The 26,761-nt window shown below is 32.9% G+C and overlaps 1 protein-coding gene across 1 annotated transcript; it reads right to left on the bottom strand.

Moving 5' to 3' along the window:
- Positions 1-8,341: 8,341 nt before the first annotated feature.
- Positions 8,342-9,867, bottom strand: MS3_00005714 (uncharacterized protein; the record flags this gene model as incomplete). The annotated part of the gene is made up of 1 exon (XM_035730242.2): positions 8,342-9,867. The coding sequence occupies one exon, from the start codon at positions 9,865-9,867 to the stop codon at positions 8,647-8,649; it is 1,221 nt and encodes a 406-aa protein (XP_035586733.2). The 3' UTR covers positions 8,342-8,646.
- Positions 9,868-26,761: the final 16,894 nt, after the last annotated feature.

The raw sequence follows: 26,761 nt of genomic DNA, 5'->3' as shown, positions 1-26,761 counted from the left end.
ATGATTTTAACCCTGTTACATCTTTTTGTTTTAAATAAGAATATAATTAAATGAAATCATCAACACAATATAGTTTAGAAACTAAAAAGCCTAATTTATCATAACTTGGAGACTAGATTCTTACATTGTCTCCGTATAGTCTAAAGTATATATGTAAATTCTAAGTTGGAGAGTTTATATTTAATGAAGAAAATGGAACTACTGCGACTTGGTTGACGTAAATAATATTTTTCAAGCTTATCTAATGAATTATGAGTTTTGATAAGTTTTCACATTAGTCAATTGAGATAACGGTTTAAAATTTCAAAGTTATTAGTAGTAAGAATAATAATCATGATAATAATAACTGAATAAGTTGATTGAAATTATTTTGTTTAGTCTTGTCGATCAAACGCTATATTCGTTTTCCTAAGCTATTCTGGTAACCCGCAGTCTAGAACTACACAGCGACTTGTACACCAGAGAGAAGACACAAGTATGAGAGAAAATACTTTATCCCAAAGTTCATTTTTGTACAGAAAATCATGGGTATTTATAGATGTTGGCGTCTGTTAAATAAACATCATTTTTCAGTCGATGCGTTAACGACATATTATGCTACCGACCAATAGTAGCACGCCACGCTGGAATTCTCGAACGTTCCATCATACTCTGATTGGCTAGGACCCTTCGGCTCCTTTTGGGCCTCTGGAGGCTCAGTTGAAGTTCTCCGGAAGCCTACCCAACATATTTCACTTATCGTACACTGTTTAAATAAGACTTAATAGGATTCTAGTTGTAAAGAGAAAATCTTTAAACAAAAAGGAAAAATAAAACAGATCCTGTCCGAGGATCTAATACAAGTGATTGCTAGCGATGAACGTTCCGAATCACCTTGTTAGACAAATTTGTAGTGTCACTTATTATGTTAAACCCATATACCTTATTCTAGCTTTCGGAAAGCCCATTCTATTCATTCTACTTGAGTCACATTCTGACCTTGTTATTTATTCACTTAACTGTTTTTATATGAGCGTAGATGTGTGTACACTTCTTATCCCACTACTCATCACATGTCTGTAACTTACTTTGTGTAGCCATAACTATTGATTAACGCTTGGTTAAATGGGAGTTGGCTTACTAGCCATCTCCACTCCGCGTCGTTTCTCTTCTCTCTATTCCATTCGCTTCATATACAAAATATATGTACTCAAAAGTCTGTTCTCGTTATTTGACTTATTTAATTTCGTTATTGACTAACGCGATTTAAGTCGATAACAATCATTCACACGATCGAATTAGTCAGATCTCGGGCCACTAAAGTGGAGAGCCCTTTCGACAACATTGTTCGATCTAAACGACGACAACATTACGGGCCCCACAAATTAATCTCCAAAAATAAATGACAAATGTCATGATAATAATATGTTGGTAGTATTTTAAAGAGTAGAAAAATTTGATTTCCGACGTTTCATTTCATGATGTGAATTAAAATAAGTAATCATTATCGAATTACCACAAGTTTAAATTAGAAGTTTGCAAACAACTGAATGAAGGATATGTGAACTCAATGTGGTAACATATAATATCTCTAGATGTAAATTTTTAGTTTACCTAGAGTATTAAAAAATCAGGACAACAAATCACTGTTGAAATTCCTGGTCCTAATGATATGCATTGAATGTTCGTTTATCTTCAGTAATATAAACTATAAAGAAATTGGTGATATAGATTTAAGATTTTAGTGACCCTATATCTGACTTCAGTTAGATTGTTTCTGATTGTTATCAACATCTTGAAATACACATCCTAGCTTTCCTTGTAAGTAATTATCGACTTTAATCGTGTTAGTGAACAACGAAATTAAACAGGTCAAATACAAGAATGCATCTCGAATAGGTATCTTTCACACAACTATTGATCCAGACAGACGATCAAAGAAACAATGCGAAGAGACCAAAGAGGAGCGAGAGAACCGAAATGAAATGATGCACGGTGGAGAAGGCCTGTGAGTCAACTCAATTTAACCACGTTTGAATATATATTTATAGTCAAACAAAAATAAGCTACAGACATGTGATGAGTAGGATAAGCAATGCACACACATGCACTCACATAAAAACAGTCAAGTTTGATAAGCGAATAATTAACAAGGTCAAAGTGTAACTCAAGAGAGAATTTCTTATAGCTAGAATAACCCATGTCGGCTTTACATGAAACTAGACTCTACAAGATCACGCTATTGCTCTATCTTATCTTATTTATTTCCAGCAAAATTAAAAGATGGGTTTCTGAAGGAGGTTATCGAAAAATTGAATTAAACCTCCGTTATATCAAAGACACTTTACTGTTATCGACTATAACTTCAGTAAAGAAGAACTCATTGTTTACTTGTGAATTCGGTTTTGCATGAATTTCTGGCCATTCGTCAGAAAAAACTTGTTTAAATGCATAAAAAATTATTACTCCTCATCCCTAAACAAAACTACAGATTCGTGAAATCATTTGATCTATCTTACATGGATTTACATTCATTAACATGATATGTAGATGAAAATTTAAAAGTGTCAAGACGTCATAGGAGCGGACTACACATAAGTGCTCACGTAGCGTTAATAAGTAACATTCTCTGAATCCAGAATGCCGTGTTTTATTTATAGTTATAAGGGAGTATGAAGCTATGAGATGTAGTTATGTAAGCAAACTGAAGACAGCTACAGCAGCCAATTGACAAGCAGTGCGACTTTCAATGCGTAGTAATGGAATGAAGCTACTTTATAATTACTAAGTAGTATAAAAAGTAAAATATCAAAACTAGGTATGGAAGAAATATATTCGTTTCAGTGTAGGATCTCGTCTTAGCTTTGTACAATCATCAAGGTGAATGAAGTCATTGAAAAAGGAAAGCGATATTTAATACTTGAGGAAGGGAAACCACGAGATATTATACATGACGAGTACAGACAAGAAAATGAATAAGGTGAAATTAACCGAAACTAATCATATACTAAATTGTAATTCTTAGATTACAAGTAAATTCAAGATTGATTTCGGAATAGGCTTATTTTGTATTTACGTCTTTGTGTCTCAATGTATTAAAGTATGAAAAAATAATTGCTTGATATGTAGTATTTGCCTTCAGAGTTTCAGTACAAGTTCCGAGAAGGTGGTTAAATCACTTCTGATATCTCAATATGTGTTTTACAAATCAAAACATAGTTCATACTTGTGATTCAAAGCAAAAGATTCTTTACTTTTGATAGAGGGCTTAAACTTACAAAATTAAGTATTGCTAGTATGTTTAAAGTGATGATTTTTATATTGAACCACTTTTGCTTATTTATAGGACCCTTCTCATCTTTTGTCAAGCATAGGATGGTTTGTCGAAACTTTATTTTATATTCCGAATCTTAAATTAAGGGTAAATTTATTTGTTTATAACTGGCATATCGACTCATTTATATGTATTCCAATCAAATTCACTGATCTCTAACGTGTGTCATCAATCATTAAAATTCGATTTTTAAAGTCATGTTGATACAATTTGGATTATCTACTACATCTCTAACTAAGATCTCGTTACATCAAATCTGCCTAAGAAAAATTTTTAATATCAGTAGTATGTGCACAATGAGAGATAGTAAACCTTTGACAGTTCACTCCGATTCATCCACGTAAAACTGTTTTCTATCTTAAACTAGAGTTAAAGTTAACTACTTAAAAGTGATTTAAGTAACTGGTTAATATCAACTGAAAATATTACAAAGCCCAAACTATACTAAATGAATCTGTAATCTAATGATCACTGACTAGGGCACAAATATTTTCATGCCGTATGTAGTTACTTCTTTCTTGGAATTTCAATCAGTAAATTTTCCAGATTTTCACAAACTGATAAGTCAATTAACATAATATCATAAAGAATTTATCTGCTTCTAGTTTTGAGAACCTTTATAACCGTTACCTAAGACCTAATACTAAGTCAAACGTAAGACGTGCTTGTCTAACAGCGTCCAGCAAGTCTTTAAACTACAATGTTATAAACATATGATTTGGATTTTTATAACCAGCCCTTGTGAATATTTGTTATTTTCAAACAGACTAGGAAACGCTTTAACCATCTAGACTATTGTGTGAGCGAATAAATATGGAATATATAATTGTATTATTCATATAACAAGTCAAGTATAAACCTGTTTGTCTCGAAATTCGACTATATATTTATACTTCTAGATTTATGCAGGTCATTATAATCAAGTGCATACAGTAATTTACATTGAATTTTGTATACAAATACGAAGTCAAAATATTATCCTCAGGTTTCACAGTTTTTTTTTCCCTTTATTCGTGAATTATACTACATGAAATCCAAACTTGTATTTTAATCCTCTAACTAATTGAAATAAAGAGTATACTCATATATATTGTTAGGACCCGAGTTATACCCAGTAGATTAATTATGGCTTGATATGATGGAAAGAAAAGTCAATTTTCGATTGAATTACTCATTATGAGTTTTATTCAATATTACATCCGTTTTGATTCAACATGAGGATCATTCAGTGTAGTATTTGATTGTTTCTCTAGTATGATATTTTCTTCTGTATAATATACGATATTCTTGCATTCACTTGACATGAACTATGCTTAGTAAGTGATTTGTTATAACTGAGTATGTGATGTAATCCTAATTATTAATCAAAATGGGTGTACAATCAATATATAAACCAGTGTATTTTAGACTAGATTCGATTCGTCGTCGTCATAATGTTTTGGGGCTAATAAATCTTCACTTATACTAGTCTTTGTGTTCTTACTTTCACATCGTGGGAATTGCCGAGGTCCCTCGTTCCGAGTATAAGTGATCAGCGTTTTTCCGGCACAACACTTGGGACGACCGATTATAACATATATATAACATCAACTCAAATGCAGATACATCCATCTGACGAGCCCCAACTGGGCGAAACGTCCGTCCATGATTCCACTGCTAGCCACTATCCATCTTTGCTTGGAATGCTTGTGAATAAGGACAATATCGAGGCAATGTTCTCTCCACAAGTGGATAGTTATATCTTCTGTTATTCATAATGAGCAAGTTCTATATTACTTAATACACCATCTAGTATGTCGTTTGCTTTTCTTTTTTTTCTTTTTCTCTTTTTTTTGATAGATGGAATTTTCTTAATCAATGATATACAATACACACTGTAAATCTAGGGGGTGTACAAAGGATATTTTTATTTTTAATAAGTATTCATATTATTATTGTATTAAATTTAATCAATGAACTCTGTAAGATATTACGGATTACAAGTGCAAAATGTATAGTGACATAATTGTCGATTTTTATGTTATATTTATACAAAGTTATGTAAAACATCAATGGGAAGATTTAAGTAAAACAATATCAAGTGAATTAAACTTCACCCCATTGCACAAGGAAGTGGCTATCAGGACTCAGTAGCTAAGTGGATAACACGATGGCGTTTGAGGCGAACGGTACTGGGTTCGAGTCCTATAGTGAACATCAGCTCTGAAATGCAGGTACATCCGACTGACGAGTATTGAATAGGACGGAACGTGTATCCTGGATTCCACTGCTAGCCACTAACCATCTTTGCTTATAAGTATAAACAGTCAATACTTACAGCTGTTTTTCGTTTTGTTTTTACTTTTGCATTGTTTATTCATAAAGCACAGGAATCTAAATATAAATAAAAGGCTCAGCAACCAATAGAAGAAGTGGATCCAGTAGGACTGGTTAGCATTATGGTTTCGACAGTTTTTTATATATGTCGTCAGAATACGCACGATCTCTTACAGTGCAATTATGACTGTTACATTCGAGTAACCTTAGGCAAACTAGTAATCGTAATCCATGATATACTTTATTTATTGTGAGATAGTAACTCACTGAAGACAGTGGTGGATGGTAGCTCAATTTCGCGGATTAGTAGAAGTTAGACATTAACACCGTTGGATGCTGACCGGCTCACTGGTCTAGAGGTCAAGCGTTCACGCGCAAGACCGATAGGTTCTGGGTTCGAACCCCGCGGGGTGGCATCGTGAATGCGCACTGCTGTGTAGTCCCACACTAGGACAAAACGGCCGTCCAGTGCTTCCAGGTTTTTCATGGTTGTCTAGTTTCAGTTGACTCATAAACTCAATTAGTAAAAGACTATATCCACAAAAACGTTTTTCTGTGGATAATTATCAATAGTCTTTCAACTAAAGAATTCTAGAATAAAAATAGATAGTTTCATGAAGTGAGAAATTGATTCACTACTCTCAACATTGTTACACTATCACTGGGAACGCAGTTTAAATTCAAATTCAGAATTCCAGGAATTTTCAGCAAATTACAGTACAGTTTTCCAATATATTTTTTAGAACGTTTTGATGGACCGACTAAATATGATGGCTGATATTAAATTTATATTTAACTAGAAATGACAACTAACAATTTGACCTTATTCACTCTAAACAATAATCTTTTTATGTAATCTACTCTGATGCAATTTCTTAGTCATGATTTAGTGATTTTTGAATAATGTATAGGTAAACTAAGTAATTTAATTGTAAATACTAGTAACATACTAGTAGTTTTTAAGCTTCTTATCGTTGTTGATGGATGGAATTATATCCTACAGGTACATGCAGCTGACGAGTTTTAAATAGGACGAAACATGCGTCCTGGATTCCACTGCTAACTACTATCTATCTTTGCTTATGTCCTGATTGCTTTAATATTTAAAGGAAAACCCACTAACAGATAAATAAATAATATATTTGTATTATCCTAATAACAAGAAATATTAGTTTTCCGACGTTTCGTGACTTAGTTTAAGCCACTTCTTTAGAGAATAAATAACCACTAGCAGATAATATTTATGATGATTATGATTTAAGTTAATTCAGTAAATATTTCAAATGGGATATTAAACATGATCATGTTCTCGTTAAGATTAGATTTTTGGAAAAAAAGCAGACAAACACTGTATAACCATCCATGTAGAAAACCCATGAAGATCTTTGTGTTTACACTAATCCTTTGTTTTTTCTTTAATTTCTCAACAACATGTCAGGCATTTCAAATCATTTCCAAATCTATCACATTATTCTTTGTTTTGTTTTATCAAAAAGTATGTGCTTATCAAATAGTCTATTCAAATTTAATCAGTGAAATTCTCCTTTATAGTATTTCTAACGTTTGAATAACGGCGATACTCTAGTTTATGGACGAGTCAATCAGAAGCGTTTTAGAGATTACAAGGTTACGGCGCCAACTTAAGTGCTTAAGGCTAACGTACGATCGGTTCACAAGGAATCTTGTACAAAACGTGATAATTGAGCGGCTATAACAAATAAAACGGCGAGACTATAATTTGTGGACAAATTAATCAGGTATAGGATAATAGATCTCTGATTTTAACGCGAAAGCCTTTCATCCATTTGGCTAAATAAATTTCTGGCATTATAGCTGATGTCAGTTCGTGATGAAAACCCCATATATAATTCCTAACTAAGGCAAATTATTGTGAACTGGATAATAAAAGCACCAGGAACACTAGCTGCAGCCAGGTACTATAATATATACGGATGATTGGAAAGAGTACAGACTCCTACATAGGCTTGGTTATGTGCATCGTGTCGTTATCCAAAAGTAGCATTTTGTGTACTCCACAACCGGAGTGCACATAAACAATATTGAAACTATGTGGTCGAGGCTGAAAGAGTTTTTAAGACTTTATCATGGCTTCTGAGGCCGACTATTCTGTAGCCATATGGATGACTTCCTCTTCTGCATGCATTACGATTTCAGAATCTCTGAACATCTTTATAACCTTGACAAGTTTTTGAACCACGTATAAGAAGTGTATCCACTTTATTTCCTTGATTTTATATAATATATTTTTACCCTATACTGACTGTGTGCTGATTGACTAATATTTCTCAAGGTCACTTAAGACTCGTTCAAAAGTCGTCCATAAATTAGAGTCTCGCCTGAATAACTATTGTAATCGTAATACCGCAAACTAATTTCCTAACTCTTCCTTTAATTAGAGATCTTAAATATCTGTAAGTGAATGACTAATAGAAACAATCAATAAATAATTAGTGAAGTTCATATTTCTAGTCAAATACAATCTGAAACTCATTTATTTATGTACACAAGAACAATTGAAGCTTGAATACAGTTCATATATACATGTATAATAACCTAGAAAATTATGAGTAGAGTACTTCTTATCAACATATATACTGATATTTACTTAACCTCAATGTGTATTGTTAAGTAGTACCAAATGAAGACGAGGTAGTATTAACTATTAAGTCCTATTGAAACAAAACAGACGAGTAATTATTATTATTGTTGTCTATTGCTTTTCTCCTACCTCAAATTTATAACATGATTACTGGGTAAAATTAAAAAGTGTACAGCAGCTGATGAATATTGTTACATAATAAGTTTATTAATTTGCTTAGAGTATATTGAATTAAATATGTCCTGGAGTAAAAGGTCTTTACTACGCTGCTCTTATCAACAACAACAACAAGAAAAACAAACTGGAAGTAATTACTTATCATTTTGATCAAAAGATCATTTTTAATACTAAATATGTTATTATGATATCTGATTTATTACTGTCTGCTGTCATTTGCTTAATAATAATTATCATCATTACCATCATCTTTTCCATTGTCATTATCATATTTACGTTTATAAGAATTCGTTTTACGACTTCTCTTCTGTGGAACATACTCTTCGGTATCTGACTCGTAGTTTTTACGTCTATAGTTAGTTCTCTTTGAATTCCTTTTTTTCCGCCTATAGACTGGCTTATATTTTCTTCGATATTCATTTTCCCCATTATCATTATCCTCATTACCATTATCATCATTATTCGTTGTGTATTTTTTCCTTCGTCTAGTTGGTTTTTTAGATTTTTTCCTATAATTATCATTGTTTTCTTTATTTTTACCATCATCCTCATCCTCGTCATTATAACCATCAGCATTGTTATAGTATTCGTTACGTTTACCATTAGGTTTTTTTTTCCTTGATGGATATTTATCCCGTGTATTACTCGTTGAATATTTTTTGTATGAATCATCATTATTAGCATCATTTTCGTCTGTTTCATCTGATTCTCTCCTATATTTATTTTTTCGTGGTCCTTTTTTCGTTTTACTTTTATATTCATTGTAGTCATCCGAATTCCCCTCACCATTATTATTATTGTAACGATTGTCACGATTTGGTTTATTGTAATCATCATTATAACTAGTGTCATCTGATTCATCAGAAGAGTATTTCTTCTCGTTTTGTTTGTATTGTCTCTTTTTCAACAAGTTTTTCAAATATTTCTTTCTATTATAACTGTTTTCATCATTATCATCACCATTATTATTACTACTAGTATAATCATCATTATTATTATTATTACCATTATTACCATCACCATTATCATTATTATTATTATTATTATTATTATTATTATCCTCATCATTAGAATTGGAATCATAATCATTTTGATATGTTGAACCATAATTCTCATTATCAGAATATTTTTCCGATTCATTCGAATCAGAATTACCTGAATTATTTTCTGTTTCTTCATTTCCATCTTCATACTTTGTATTATAATTATTTTCTGTATTATCAGATCCTTGTCCATTATTCTCTGATTGTTGTCCTTCATTATCATTTGAACCATAATATGAACCATCTTCACTCATCATATCTTCTTTTAATGATTTATCTAAATAATTAAATCGTTTATTATCTTCTTCTTCATCAGTTTCATAAGTATTATAATCTTTTTTACAATAGATTGATGAATAGAATAAAACAATAAAGAAATATACATGAAGCCAATTCATTCTTTATTGTATTGTATTGTACTTTACTGAATAGAGAGAAAGCATACCATGATTGTAACAAATAAATACACTTGAAAGAGGATACATTCATTACAATAATAGATAATAGTCACATATATATTGGTAATTATGCACTTAATATAAATAAATAATCATTTTCGATGTAAAAATGAATTATCATTATGCACTTTAATTGTAGTATTTATGATGTACAATATGAAATACATTTTTATATTTGTTATTTGAAGAAAAAAACAAGAAAAAAGAAAAAAACGAAAAAAAACAAAAAAATAATAAAAAAATTTTTCTCCTTTAAATAATTAAGATGAAACGGATATTTGAAGGAAAAAATATTTTTTTCTAATTTTATCAATTAATTGATTGAAGTTAGGGAATGGGAATTATTATTTTTTAAAATTTTTTTCTCTTTGCATAGTAATGAAATGAAATTATTATTACTAATATTATTATTAGTAGTAGTACTAGTAGCAATTAATAGTTTTAATAATCATTATAATCAATGTAAACATGTAACAACAAAAAATGATTGAATGTACTAAAATGTGATAAGTTAATGCGAAATTAATAAACTTTCATGACATTGAATAAGGAGGAAATAATAATTGAGGAGTAGAATAATAGAAATTGATTTCTTTTCCCTTTTTTTCGGGGGGTGGAGGGTGGTGGTGGTTTCACATTAGCAATGTGCAACTACATTAATATTAAAAAGTAACATAATAATAATATAAAAATAAGGTTGAATAGTAACTGATAAATAAATATGATGTCTAAATGTAAGTAATAATATAAATATTAGAAGAGCTTTTGTGAAGATTTTAGTAATTTCAACAGGTGAGATCATGAGTCAATTGAAGCTAGACCACCATGGAAAACCTGTAAGAACTGGACGGTCGTTTCGTCCCATTGTGGGACTCCTCAGCAGTGCACACCCAGTGTGCGTCTAGTGAGAAGCAGTGACCAATGGAATTCAGCCAAGTTAGTTGTGTGGTAGTAACTCACTGATGACAATAGTGAATGTGTCGTTCAATTTCGTGAATTAGTTGATGTTCGACATAAACACCGTGGGATGATGGCCAGCTAAGTGGTCTAGTTGGTTAAGCGTCCGGCGACCTACTGATAGTTCCTGAGTTCGAATCCCACGAGGCGGGGTCGTAGGTGAGTACTACTGAGGAGTCCCACAATTGGACGAAACCGCCGTACTGTACTTCCAGGTTTTCCATGGTGGTCTAGCTTCAACTGACTCATGATCTCAACTGTTGAAATTATATAAATCTCAATGATTTCAATAGTTAAGATATGGAAAGTAGTGTATCATGGTGTATATTATTGTACATGTTTGATTTGCCAATATAATAAATTTAACATGATTTGAATATTCCGTACGATGGATTACATGTACAAAAGATAATGAGTTACTTTTCTATTTGATACAAATACTTATCATTTAAAAAGTCAATTCCCAATACATATATATAGTTACAAAATTAAGGTCTATTTTGGTTATTTAAGTTCACAGATTCAGCAGATGGCTAACCGAAATATTTGAAACGATTTATAGGCGAAACACTTAACTCTGAAAGCTATATCAATTGCATGATACTGTATAATATTTGATTACCTGCTAACAGACAAGTGTTTAGTGTAGCTAAATAAGAGAGATTATTTTAAACAGTTTAAGATGTAGGGACATTCATAAGAAGTAATAGAGGCAAATATGCAGAGAATATCAATGACCAAAAGATCAAAACACATAGTAGACCAAAACATCTTGACACAATATGACAGAAAGAAACAAATACATTTAAGGGAAATTTGAACCGATTCGTCAAAATAATCTAAGGAAACATCTTTAAAAAATTTCAGCTATATTCAATATCAAAACCTCTGAATAAGAAGACCAAATTCATGGAAAGACGATGCATTCATTATTCGAATAAAGCAAATTACACGTAAATTGACCCTGCATCATACATCTGAAGCAGTGCACCGATCAGGTCCAGTATGATCCCACTCTGATCAGATTTCGCTTTCTCAATTTCGATCGCTTCTACTGGTTGGTTTGTCGACGACTTATTCATAACCATTGCTAATGATCTTCATAAATGAAGACGAAAATAATAATCTACGAATTCACAAAATGCAATGGTAACCTATTTTGATGAAAACGATTCATGAAACCAAAACACTCATTACACACGAGAAAACGATACAACCAAAATATAGTAATGAAATCTCTAATAAATTGAGGTGATTATAAATCTACGTTGCAAAGTTACTGAATCGTTAGTCGGATGACGAGAATGTCATCCATCTCTGATAAAATAAGTCACACATTGACATCCTAAATTAAGCAAGATAACTGAAGTCTAGGAAATCAATGCAGCTGATGCCTTTCAAAGTACAGACTTAGTCAGATTTCTTCTTCTATGATACAATTCACTCTTCAGTAATCCAATCGCCGTCTGCACTACGCTTGTATGTAAACTGTGAACAAGATGAGAACAAACTATTGGTATTGGAAAGCACAATTTTTCACTTCTTGCAATTGTTGTTGTTTTCATGTGGTTCAACCGTTGTGTTCACTAACTGTTGTATTCAATTTCAAACTATGTGTGTCTCAACTCAAATTCAAACATAGTTCTCACTGAATCCTGACTGTCCACGATAATTCTTGATCAGATAATTTGTCAAATACTGAATAACATTAATATTATGTTTTGTGTTTTGACTATTATCGTGTCACTGATATTCACTAGGGAAATACATCATTCAAGTCATCACACCATGAAATTGGTCTCTCTCAATTTATGTTATTATTGCATCAGATTGAGGTACGATTCAGTGTGTCAAAATAGTCTCGAATAATTCCAGTTCACTCAATTGAATTTGAGGGAGTGCAGTGTGCTCGCATATGATAACAACACATCAATACAAATTCAGAATTCACCATTCAGTCTTCACTATCTATATTTCAATTCATCATTATGTGAATAATAATGAATGGAAAATCGATGTAAGTGAAACAGATCGTTTCCATAAATGAGGCTGACTGTTAACAAAATCACATTCAGTAGAGATATTTTTGTCAACATTTCAACACACATCACTTTCATAGATAGAGAAAATATTGACATTCTACACTGAAGTCGGGATTTTCATATGAATACAAGTTTCTGAATTGAAAAGTGATAATAGAGGACGTTTCACGAAATTGTGACTTTGAGAAAACATTAACGGGTGAATGATAAGTCGTGAGAAGCAACATCGGTAAATTGTGAACTAGCATTATAACGGCGTGTGACAAATTATCTGATTTAATTTAGGATGTAAATGTGCGGCTCATCTTATCACAGATGGATGACATTCTCGTCATCCGACTAACGACGCAGTGACTTTGCAACGCGGACTCATACTCACCACATGAACACTCACTACAAATATCAAACGTGACTCGAATGATGTATTTTGCTATTGAATATCAGTGACACGTTTATAGACAAAGCACAATACAGAATATCAATATCAATCCGTATCTGAAATTTCCAATCCACTAACTTATCCACTTTGACACCTACTACGGAAGCTACAGTTCCTTATTTCGACCACAGTAGAAATCGATTGGAACACATGACCGTAATATTGTGTGACAGCTGACAGTTTATTGCCAACAAATCGATGGACACGTGCCAATCTGCTCCAATTCATTCGTTCCTGTTCTCACTTCACTGCACTCATGTATATAAATACACACATATTACTTTGAACAGTCGTCATAATTGTACACCGGCAATGAACGCAATCAAGGTGAGAAGTGATTGAATGCATAACACTATTTGCGAAATATAGGTACTCTTCATTTGCATGTGTTTATACACGATACTAAACGAGATCGAGGCTGACACAAAAGGTGGATCACGATGTGTGAATTTACACTAATTCGTTCCTTCTAGATGATGCCACTACACCAAAAAGTGTAGCATCAAAGAAAATTTCCAAACCAAGTGGAAAGCTGCAGAAACCAGGTATGATTCACACAACTCAATTTGTCGAAGAATCGTTATTATATTTTGATTGTATCATTTTCTCTCATGTAACCAGTATTTTGGTTTCATGAATCGTGCTCATCAAAATATTTTATTATTGTATTTTGTGAATCCGTAAATTATTATTTTTGTTTTCATTTAGGGAGACGATTAGGACAGGGTAGGAAGACGTCGTCGACAAACGGATCAGTAGTAGCGACCAAAGTTGAGAAGCCGCAAGCTGATCAGGGTGGAATCATACTGGACCTGATTGCTTCACTGCTTTAGAATGTATGATGAAGGGACAATCGATGTGTTATTTCTAGTTTTCTATTAATAAATGTAACATTGTTCCATGATGATCAAGTTCTACAAATCTTACACTTGAGTTTTCGTATTTAAATATGATTCTGTTTGATTGTTAGAAGTAATGATAGTCCGATGAACGAAATGAATAGTGCATAATCATCCAAACTTCTGTAGTATGCACCAATCGGTCATTCAATCCTGGTATATTTTGCAGACAACTCCAATTTCAATATATTCCAGTTTGTTGCCTGATAGTCTAGTAGCGAACATTTAAACTTAGTTTTGAAATGTGATTTCCAAACATCTTGTATAATTTTTGTCAGTGAGTGCTATCTGTGGACAGACTAATCACTCGTGTCTGTCGAAACTATCGGACAGTCAGACACTTGTGGCTTTAATCGAGAGTAATGTGTCTAAACACACTGTTCTATGTGTTCTGAAATATTCTCAAGCACTCAGTATGTGGTATTCATTAGCGTTGAACGTGATAAGGACTAGATGTTGAATTTTTCCCACTTATCCTATAACATTCAAAATGAATTTACATAGTGAACGAGGAGTGTGACTGGCGAGTAGAGTGACACTGATAATAATAGTAATAATAATAATATTAATAATGATAATAATAATAATAGTAGTAGGTTATCAGTCTGAATTGATGATAAGGAATTTTCTTCCTTCTGTCAGTCGAACATGAAATATTCCTATTCACTGTATTGTATGCCATTCCCACACTTCTCAGTACATAGAATCGATTGTTGTGTGTTTCCACACTGAGGGAATACTGGTAGTTACTGGATGATCAATGAATTGGTAACAACTCAAATATATCCGGAAACATTGTTAGTGTTGACATGCAGTGTAATAAATACACCTTATGTTTGCTACACAAAAGCAGGAAATGCTAGAACTGCTTTGCCCTCTAATACCAATAATTTCTTCTTATTTCTTTAAGAGTTTACATTCGAGTGTAGTGGAGACACCGATCGGATTACTGGTAGGTAAATTGCATTATAGATGAAGAAATCTGGTTAAATAAGTGCTTTGAAATGCACCGTTCGCACTGATTCTCCAGACTTCAGATAACTAGCTTGTTCTAAAATATCAACCTCTGGTATTTATTGCTTATTTAAATTCTAAACCATTGAAAGTTGGTTAGAACTTATTGAAATGATATAATAGTCATATTATTTGAAGTGTACGGAACTGTCTTTACACAAAGGAATGAATAATAACACTGGGATGTACGTACATCTAACTGTAGGAGCCCCACATTATTCGAATCGCGTGCACTGCATTTGACTGTTAGCATTTTAAACTCTCTGCCGGCATCCGACGGTGTCTGTGCTTAACCTCAATCAATCCACAACACTGAAAATTATGTATATTTTATTATTTTATATGTAACAGAGTGTGAGGCTTAGTAAATTTGGAAAGTAATTCATTCAATCTGAACAGTGATTGCAGCGATCATTGGGTTGCCATCATTGGTTATTATATTCATAGATAAATGGATCATAATTTATTATTGATCATTACTGAGTATCCACAATAGTCATGAAAGAGTAAATTAAAAGGCCATGATGAAAAAGTTCCAAATGTAGTAGAAATAATTTGTTGGTCTAATTCTGAATGAAATCAACTTGTATACAGTAGTAAAAACATTCCGAGTTTACTTCATCGCTCACTGATGTTTAATACAAAATCGTCAATCTTATTTACCACAAACTACCCAATACTAAATATATTGAATGATTTCTCTGATATCATGGATAACGAAGGGGAGTGAGTTGGTGACATGTAAGAGAATTTTAGTTAAAAAACCTTACAAAATGATAAGTGGCATGCACCGAATAATTAGATGGGTATTTGTTATTCACAACAGTGTCAGGTCACTTCGTTAAGATGCGATTAGACTACTTTACTATATCAGTTTAGGTGTTGTGGAGATTGGTAAGTTTTTGATTGAAGTCACGAGTCATTTGAAGCTAGATCACCATGAAAAGTCTGAAAGCACTGGACCGCCTTTTTGTCCTAGTATGGGACTCCTCAGTCGTGCGCAGCTACGATCTCTCACCTCGAGAGACTCGAACCCAGGACCTACTAGTCTCGCGTCAGGCGCTTAACCAACTAGACCACTGAGCCGGCATCCAATGGTCTTAATGTCTAACCTCAACCAATCCATGAAATTACGCGACCATCTTCCATTGCAATGAGGTAGACACCTGTTTCTACCTGACAAGGATTAGCTCCACTGGTCACGGCTTCTCACCAGAACTCCGAGAATTTTCTCTCGAAGCTAATATATCCTAATTCTATATGTTAACGATGTATAACGACTAACTACAAACTGTATCTGCATTTATATTCCTGTGTTTAAATTGAATTCTCACGAAATTATTTGTTTGACTTCATCCGTGTTGCGTATTAGCATAAATAGTGGCTTTCATTTAAGACGATGTCAAAATATTCTGATGTTTCATGTTTTTCATAGTATTTTCAAACCTATCATAATGACTACTACATCAGTTCACTCCAAACAAATACTGATGTAAACTTTCTCATACATAAATTTTCAGCCTTTCCTTCTAATTTTCATGTTTTAATACTGTTTCTTCGACTATACAATAAATATAAAAGGTATATATTTAGTGTGATGTGTGTTGATGACTAAGATATCGTGTGATCATATTTTCCTTTAATTCTGAGGATTCTCATAAATAAAACAACATCATTGTTTAATATTTCCTGGATCTCAACAGTTCTTCAGCTTATTGAAGACCAAGATAAGATTCTCATTAGAAAGTGTTCTGATCATATTAAACTCATTTGCCCATTACATATTCATATGTCGACTAAACGTTTTAGGACTGTAACAAGTTTTATACACGTAAACCGATTCCGCATATTCAAAGTGAGCTCGTTAAGGAGGGTTCCTAGGACGAATAAGCTTCTTAATGACACACTGAACATTTTCGTAAAAAAAGATTTATTACATTAATTCTCATCACATAAAAAGAGATAAATCTGAAGAACTCCCACAAAAACAATTTCCACTTCATTAATCTGCGTAGACAGTCGTCCGCAGACATAACAAGACAAATTTACCATATAAATTGTATTATTAATATCATCAATAAAAATTTAATAAACGTATATAAATAAGTGATAAAATATGATTGCTACAAATTAAAAGAGATGCATAATATTACCGCAATACGATTATTTCGTGAATTATGATTCGACTACTAACTTTTTTGAAGTAATGTCAAAATCAAATCCAAATAACCTGAATATTTTCACCAGAGTAGAGGACGGCATTTGTTCACTTGATCAACTCAACACTCTTCATGATCAACCATTCTTACAAATAAAAATCAGATGAACAATACGCTCACAACTTCAAAACTAATTACTAAATTCCCACAAAATGATTCAATTGAAGGATTCTTCATGGCAGGTTTCATGGACTGAACAATATGTAACATTTCACAGTCATTGTCCACTTCCATACAAACGAGCATTGACAAAGTGCCTGTTCAGTCAAATTAACCATATCCGTACATTTAGTACTGGTGGAGATGAGGTAGTTTCTTTCACAAAATAATGCACTGATAGAGAAAAGTTATTCCTCAAAGTTTGTCAGTCGATGGAATGGTTAGATTAGAGTAAGATGAGATCAACTACACTTTCACCACCCTAAATGCTTATCCACAACATCCCATCACTCTGAGGTGTGTTCTTGTTCCGAAATAAATATCCACGTCACTTGTCGACAAATTGTACTATGTAGTACTATCCATCATCATTGAAATGCGAAATCCATGCTTCACCAGGAAGCTTAGTATCGTGAAATCGATTGAGTGATTTCTCACTGTGTTCACCGATTTCCATGTCTGTTGCGACATACATGCACAGAGAGGAATAATCGTGACCCACAAGTTAAGGTGGCTGTGCATGTAACAAAACAATTGAGAAACAAGTGAAATCGAATAAGTTATTAAGAGCACATGACCAATACCCATATTCCTCAATTGCTAATCATATACATGTAATAAAACATTAGATTGACGCTAAACTATTTCTCATATAACATTTCGCTGAGCATATACCACCCATTTCCCACTCATGTCCACTCACATCATTACCTTCAACTCTACTGTGAAAAACAAACAAAATAGTTCAAACAGCATCAAATTCTCTTTCGTTCCCTTCTTCCTCCTCTTCTACCTCTTCAATATTGCAACATGAGCAATTTACTTCAACTTCCATGTGGTGTGTAGACTCTTCACATTGTCATGAATAAATTCAGTTGATCGACTTCAGGTTCCCATGTGTTAATATTTTTCATAGTGCAGTCCAATTAGGACAGATCAAATTGTCAATACAACTATTGTCTGTAATACTGCTATAAAAGTGATAAATTTCCAAACTTTTTGTTCTTTTGTTTAGTTAAGCTACTTGTATGTACACTGGGTGTGTGATTTTCAATATTTATTTATCAGTGTTTATGATATTTCTTAACTTGCTCTGTTTCACTTTAATATGGGATATGGATTTCTCTAAAATCTACGTCCTTATTTTGTACTTATTTCTAATGTTTTTCTTGAATATACCCAATCTGTGATGTTTAAATTCAATCTTGGATTGAAAGCCAATTTTTTCGATGTTCAACACTCAATAAATTATCCAATAAGCTACAGAGTTTAATTGACCAATAATTTATGACCTAATCATTTCATCATGACAATGCTCTCAGGATGTACATATTGAAAGATGCCAGTTACATTTCAAGCCTGCCTACTATATTGAATACAAACTGTTATTTAAATGAATTAAAAGAGATTTCAAAATAAAAATTATTTTTAATAGTTGAATTCATGAGTCAGTTGAAGCTAGATCAATATGGAAAACCTGGAAGCATTGGACGACCGTTTTGTCCTACTGTGGGACTCCTCAGCAGCGAGCATCCGAGATCCAGTTTCGCGAGATTCGGACCCAGGACCTATCAGTCTCGCACGCGAAAGTTTAACCTTCAGACCACTGAACCGGCATCCAATATTGTTAATGTCCAACTACAACTAATATACGAAATTGAGCAACACATCCACCATTGTCTTTAGTGAACTACTGTCTCACAACAGATCCAGTTGAACTCCAGTGGTCACTGCTTCTCACTAGAACTCCAGGAAATACCTCTTGAAGCCATTCACTAGTGAGCATATGTTGATTAGTATGAGAAGGGGTTTTTGTGGATGTCATACTAATTTCAATAGTTGAATTCATGAGTTTATTGAAGCTAGACCACCATGGAAAATCTGGAAGCACTGAACGGTCGCTTCATCCTAGTATGGGACGTCTTGTGTTGTTTACCAAAATATATCTATAACTTCGTAAACGACATCGATTTGTAGGAGAAAAAACAGAATGCAGTCGAAAGAACTTGTCAGGAAACATCATTCTCCTATATATTTTATTCTTTATCTTTTTGTCATCAATACCATGTAGTGTGAGCTACTTTATAAATGTATTTAATGCTATCATAAATAATCCAATTGTAGCATGATACATGTATCTGGTAACATTATTCATAGGAGACATTTTATAGAACCTAGTATCACTGCAAGTAGTTTTCAACAACGTTATTTATATAACTCGAATACATGAGTATCGTAAAATTCTTGTGAGCATTTTGAAGTTACCGAGAGTCGGATCTATCATACCAAATTTATAACTATTCATTTGCATAAAATCTACTTAGTTACTAAAGACGAGTTGTCTCATCTCAATAATCCATATTATCTATTATTTCATGATAAAGTTCTCCCTTCCTTGGATACATCTTTAATTTTTAAAAATATATACGTCCATAAAGTTCATTAGTCTCCATCATTGCTTTCATATTCAATGTATTAAGTTAGATGATCTGAAAATTCAGTGTTTTTTATTACCATAGTTAGACCTTAGTCCATACAAACAATAATCCTATTCTCTTGTCTCCTCTTATTATCATTTTTATTATTGTTACTTCATCTGATTAAACTACATCATCACAAACTTATTAACCATTTTGAAATTTTTACACATTTCTTGATACTACTCAGCTTCACATTAGAATGTATTTCATTGAATGTTATTATGTAATAACTTTCCATTATTCAAAGAAATTACTATGTAATAGTTTGTGATATACTCTCATTAGATATATCGTAAAAATAAACGGAATATTGTTATGTAATGGAAATAACATATTCCTAAGTAATATTTATCACTGGAAATGTAAATAGTATATTGAACTGTAAATTTGTTTTGTTGATAAAATAGCGAAAATTTAATTTATCATTTTATTGAACATGAAAGTGATGGTTGGAGGTAATCGAAAGGAAACCCTAGATCTAAATCTCATGATATCTAGCACTTGTTTACAAAGTGTGTACCTGCAATCTTGAGGTGACTAGAGTTCCCTGATGAATTCGATCCCGTATCACTCAGTTTCACAGTCAGAGACGTTAACATAGAGCTATCAGGGTCGCGACTAATGGTCACACTGCAGTTTAATCGATAGAATTCAATCTACACTAAGAAGGACCTGTCATACATGACATTGGTCACTATCCAGTGACCAGTCAATTATAAATTTTACTAAACTTTTTCTGTATTATACTTTTACGTATCTTACGGTAACACCTGAGCTATTTATGTGGAGCTTATTCTGTTAATGGGAAACCTGATTTTTTCGAGTTGAATAGACAATAAAATCCTATACTAAAACAATATATCTGTGCACTCATCTCTGACTTTCTATGGTCACCCTTACAGTGATCAATATTATTATTAGGTAGAATATTATACGGAAATTTCGAAATGATCAAAATAATCCAAAGCTTCGTGATTTGGAAACCCAATATGATCGTGGATAATTGAAAATTGACAAAAATGAATGAGACAAATGCTTTATTGAAGTTAAAATTTGTTGAACAGTAGTGTGACGCGAATATATAAGCTCTTTTATTATGTCAGATACATGGAAATATGACCGGTGATTTCTGGTGAGAGGATAATCAGCTGTAATCCGGATGAAATCAGTAATGAAAGGAACGTCAGATATAACACTCCTACTGTTGAAAATCAAGATGTACACCACATAGAATTTCACTTTCAAAAACTTTTACTCGAAAAAAGTAGATTCCATGGGCCTAGATCTGTTATGTTAGTGATTACATGGTAATGATTGGTTCACATATAATTTTTCCCAACAATGTTGCTTGGTTTCGCTAGATTTCAAATCAAAATCTTTTTTTGCGTATATTCATTCTCACTGTGAATCGTTTGACAGTTGACGTCTAGGAGTGCTGTACAGAGTACTGTAAACGGCGAACTGAGTGTTAAATTCACAGAAGCTGTATAATGATCTATGATGTTAGAGTGTTTGTTCACGTATATCATTATTCCTTAGATTAAGTTTAAAAATAGTGATGATACTAATATCGTGATAACCGGTAATAGTAAATTGAATCTAGTACTCAAAGACTTATTTAAATTACAAACTATTAGTTGCAAACGACTCTGTGATGAAATAAGAGAGAAACGAAATATATAGAAACTGAGAGGTTAACTTCATAGAATACAATAAATTGAAAAAGAAGGGTGAAACCAATAAGTTCGCGTCCACCCTATTTACCACATATTTGAGAAACCAACGAATCAATATATATCCTTAAAAATTATCGTACCATCTAATTAGCTTGTTAGGTATGATAAAATAAGTTTTATATTTATTGTAGGCTGACTGGTTAGAATATATAGCAGCTCACATACATTTGAGTTTGTTCACATTTAATTTGTTTCAGACCATTTATTAACTTATTTAACAGACAGAGTCATTCGTACAACAACAGTTTATCTATATCATTGTACCTTTATTATTGTTGCGCTTGTACAAACATATATACTTGAGAATTGTTTACGGCCTACTCATATAATCATTCTGCTAGCTTTAATGTTAGTCGCTTAAATGATTCGACGTCGCATTCATTTTCCTATGTATATATACATGTACATTTTATTCCTGTTTATTCGGCTCACTCACTCGCCCGCTTGCTCTTGGTTCTAGTGATCTATGTGTCGTGCGATGATAAACGTAATCAACGCATCGTCTCCTGATTTATACACTGTTGAGCGTTATCTAGTAACGGTTATCAGGGAGAGCAGTATACGAAGTTTAAGAATTATACCAAATACCGACCGCCACAAACCACAAAAGCTGTTTGCTTTATCGAATCAATTCAAGAATGTATTGCATGGATTGGACAATTTTCTTATGTAGTTTAGTAGTAACGTTTCACCTGAACTATTAGCAACTTTCAAAACAGACTACTGAATCGCCAAACACAATGATATTTCGTGAATGTATTTTAGACATGGTAAAATGATTCTAAAAAATTTAAATTATATTCCAACTGCTTTTCTAACCACTTATTTCACAAAATTCACTGGTACAACAAAATGGTATTTAATAAACATGTTTATGCAAACCTAATAAGGTAAATCTTGTGGTTAGATACACTTTCAATGTTTAAAGTAGGAATATTAAGTTCCAGCAGCTTATGGTAACGATCTGTCAATGTAGTAATTAAAAAACCTTATAAAACGTTTTTTACCTTACATAAAATCGTATTGTCCTCGAACTACCTGCTTTCCATATATTGATATTCTGTCACGAAAGTTAATGTAATTTTCATTGATTTTATTAGAAGATAACTGTATCTTTTTTGTTACTCAATAGTACTTAGTGTACACACAGCACATCAACCATTGCTGTTGTTCCTCACTGATTTCCCAAATCTCTCCCCTTTCTTTCAGGTATCTGATTGCAGTAAAATGTTTTGTTTTTAGTATTTAACTCTTGCTTTGAAACATATCTTTTGTGGAGTTTGATGCAACTGATAGTTATAAAAAGGTTTATAAGTAGTCTATTTTATATAGCTACAAGAAGTTGAATGGTCCACCAGGATGCTTGGTACCTGTGTGGTTGCGCTACAGGATTGAGCTGTACTATTCAGATTGTAGCGTTAAAGCCTATACGGTGTCTGGTTCCCCTAAACGGGGTTGAGCTGTACTGTTTTGGTTGTCACATGAAAGTCCGGATGATGTCTGGTTCTCCTGAAAACTAGTGTAAAATTACCCTGACCCACAAGGATATATTATATAACTGTGAATATAACAAGAAGTTGAAGGAAATCTCAAATGCACAATGTTGAATTTTATGAGCTGAAAGGATTATCAAACATCTGGTGCATTATAAGTATTACAAATGCATAATATTATAAACAAAGAATTTCACATTCTATATCATATCCTCCACTAATACAGAATTACATTTGACAAATATAACAACAGATGGCACATAAAACGTCAATAATTCGTCAAATAAATTCATAAACACACACATTACATCTTTATCGAACTGAACAAAAGTCTCAGAAATGTCAGAAACATTAATAAATAGATATTGAAAATCACACACCCAGTGTACATACAAGTAGCTTAACTAAACAAAAGAACAAAAAGTTTGGAAATTTATCACTTTTATAGCAGTATTACAGACAATAGTTGTATTGACAATTTGATCTGTCCTAATTGGACTGCACTATGAAAAATATTAACACATGGGAACCTGAAGTCGATCAACTGAATTTATTCATGACAATGTGAAGAGTCTACACACCACATGGAAGTTGAAGTAAATTGCTCATGTTGCAATATTGAAGAGGTAGAAGAGGAGGAAGAAGGGAACGAAAGAGAATTTGATGCTGTTTGAACTATTTTGTTTGTTTTTCACAGTAGAGTTGAAGGTAATGATGTGAGTGGACATGAGTGGGAAATGGGTGGTATATGCTCAGCGAAATGTTATATGAGAAATAGTTTAGCGTCAATCTAATGTTTTATTACATGTATATGATTAGCAATTGAGGAATATGGGTATTGGTCATGTGCTCTTAATAACTTATTCGATTTCACTTGTTTCTCAATTGTTTTGTTACATGCACAGCCACCTTAACTTGTGGGTCACGATTATTCCTCTCTGTGCATGTATGTCGCAACAGACATGGAAATCGGTGAACACAGTGAGAAATCACTCAATCGATTTCACGATACTAAGCTTCCTGGTGAAGCATGGATTTCGCATTTCAATGATGATGGATAGTACTACATAGTACAATTTGTCGACAAGTGACGTGGATATTTATTTCGGAACAAGAACACACCTCAGAGTGATGGGATGTTGTGGATAAGCATTTAGGGTGGTGAAAGTGTAGTTGATCTCATCTTACTCTAATCTAACCATTCCATCGACTGACAAACTTTGAGGAATAACTTTTCTCTATCAGTGCATTATTTTGTGAAAGAAACTACCTCATCTCCACCAGTACTAAATGTACGGATATGGTTAATTTGACTGAACAGGCACTTTGTCAATGCTCGTTTGTATGGAAGTGGACAATGACTGTGAAATGTTACATATTGTTCAGTCCATGAAACCTGCCATGAAGAATCCTTCAATTGAATCATTTTGTGGGAATTTAGTAATTAGTTTTGAAGTTGTGAGCGTATTGTTCATCTGATTTTTATTTGTAAGAATGGTTGATCATGAAGAGTGTTGAGTTGATCAAGTGAACAAATGCCGTCCTCTACTCTGGTGAAAATATTCAGGTTATTTGGATTTGATTTTGACATTACTTTAAAAAATGTGTAGTAGAAAAACAAATTTCAATGAATCTGGATCTAGAACCAAGTTCAACATGGAATGACTTGCATTTTGCTTTTTAATTTTCAGACAACATGTACTTGACGAGTGATATATTACGGATCGCTGTTTCTCCGGGACCCATCAATTCAGCTTGATACAGTGCAAATGGTCAAACTACACATTTTCAAGATTTATTCGTATTCATCTAACTACAATTAATGTTATATTATACTTCATTTAAATTGACCTATTAATTCATTGAACAGTGAAAATTTTGACGACTAACTCACTTTCAAATCTTCAAAATCGTACACGTATGAAGAATGACACTCTGATATGCAGTACTCACCTACCTAATGATCGCGAAAATGACTGACAGTGTTGGATGAAACACATCACTTGGACAGTGAAAAAGTAACAAATAAACTCAACCAGTAATTTCGATTATCATTTACGCAAACCTTCATTATTCTGCTCGACAGTAAATTACCATAAACTCTTGTTAACTGTAGATATGTCAGTGAAATTTCACCTCACATTAGTCTTTCATTTCCGGCGTAATCTGATGATTTATTCAGAGTTCCACTCTAGTTTGCTTACTAAGGTGTATTTTGCATCCGGGAAAGTAAAATACAGATTGGTATTTTAGAACAAGCTAGTTATCTGAAGTCTGGAGAATCAGTGCGAACGGTGCATTTCAAAGCACTTATTTAACCAGATTTCTTCATCTATAATGCAATTTACCTACCAGTAATCCGATCGGTGTCTCCACTACACTCGAATGTAAACTCTTGAAGAAATAAGAAGAAATTATTGGTATTAGAGGGCAAAGCAGTTCTAGCATTTCCTGCTTTTGTGTAGCAAACATAAGGTGTATTTATTACACTGCATGTCAACACTAACAATGTTTCCGGATATATTTGAGTTGTTACCAATTCATTGATCATCCAGTAACTACCAGTATTCCCTCAGTGTGGAAACACACAACAATCGATTCTATGTACTGAGAAGTGTGGGAATGGCATACAATACAGTGAATAGGAATATTTCATGTTCGACTGACAGAAGGAAGAAAATTCCTTATCATCAATTCAGACTGATAACCTACTACTATTATTATTATTATCATTATTAATATTATTATTATTACTATTATTATCAGTGTCACTCTACTCGCCAGTCACACTCCTCGTTCACTATGTAAATTCATTTTGAATGTTATAGGATAAGTGGGAAAAATTCAACATCTAGTCCTTATCACGTTCAACGCTAATGAATACCACATACTGAGTGCTTGAGAATATTTCAGAACACATAGAACAGTGTGTTTAGACACATTACTCTCGATTAAAGCCACAAGTGTCTGACTGTCCGATAGTTTCGACAGACACGAGTGATTAGTCTGTCCACAGATAGCACTCACTGACAAAAATTATACAAGATGTTTGGAAATCACATTTCAAAACTAAGTTTAAATGTTCGCTACTAGACTATCAGGCAACAAACTGGAATATATTGAAATTGGAGTTGTCTGCAAAATATACCAGGATTGAATGACCGATTGGTGCATACTACAGAAGTTTGGATGATTATGCACTATTCGTTTCGTTCATCGGACTATCATTACTTCTAACAATCAAACAGAATCATATTTAAATACGAAAACTCAAGTGTAAGATTTGTAGAACTTGATCATCATGGAACAATGTTACATTTATTAATAGAAAACTAGAAATAACACATCGATTGTCCCTTCATCATACATTCTAAAGCAGTGAAGCAATCAGGTCCA

The sequence above is a fragment of the Schistosoma haematobium genome, chromosome 3 (genome assembly GCF_000699445.3).
Source record: "Schistosoma haematobium chromosome 3, whole genome shotgun sequence".
NCBI lineage: Eukaryota > Metazoa > Platyhelminthes > Trematoda > Strigeidida > Schistosomatidae > Schistosoma > Schistosoma haematobium.
Note: the sequence above shows the minus strand (reverse complement) of the source record. Positions and strands in the feature narration are given on the sequence as shown.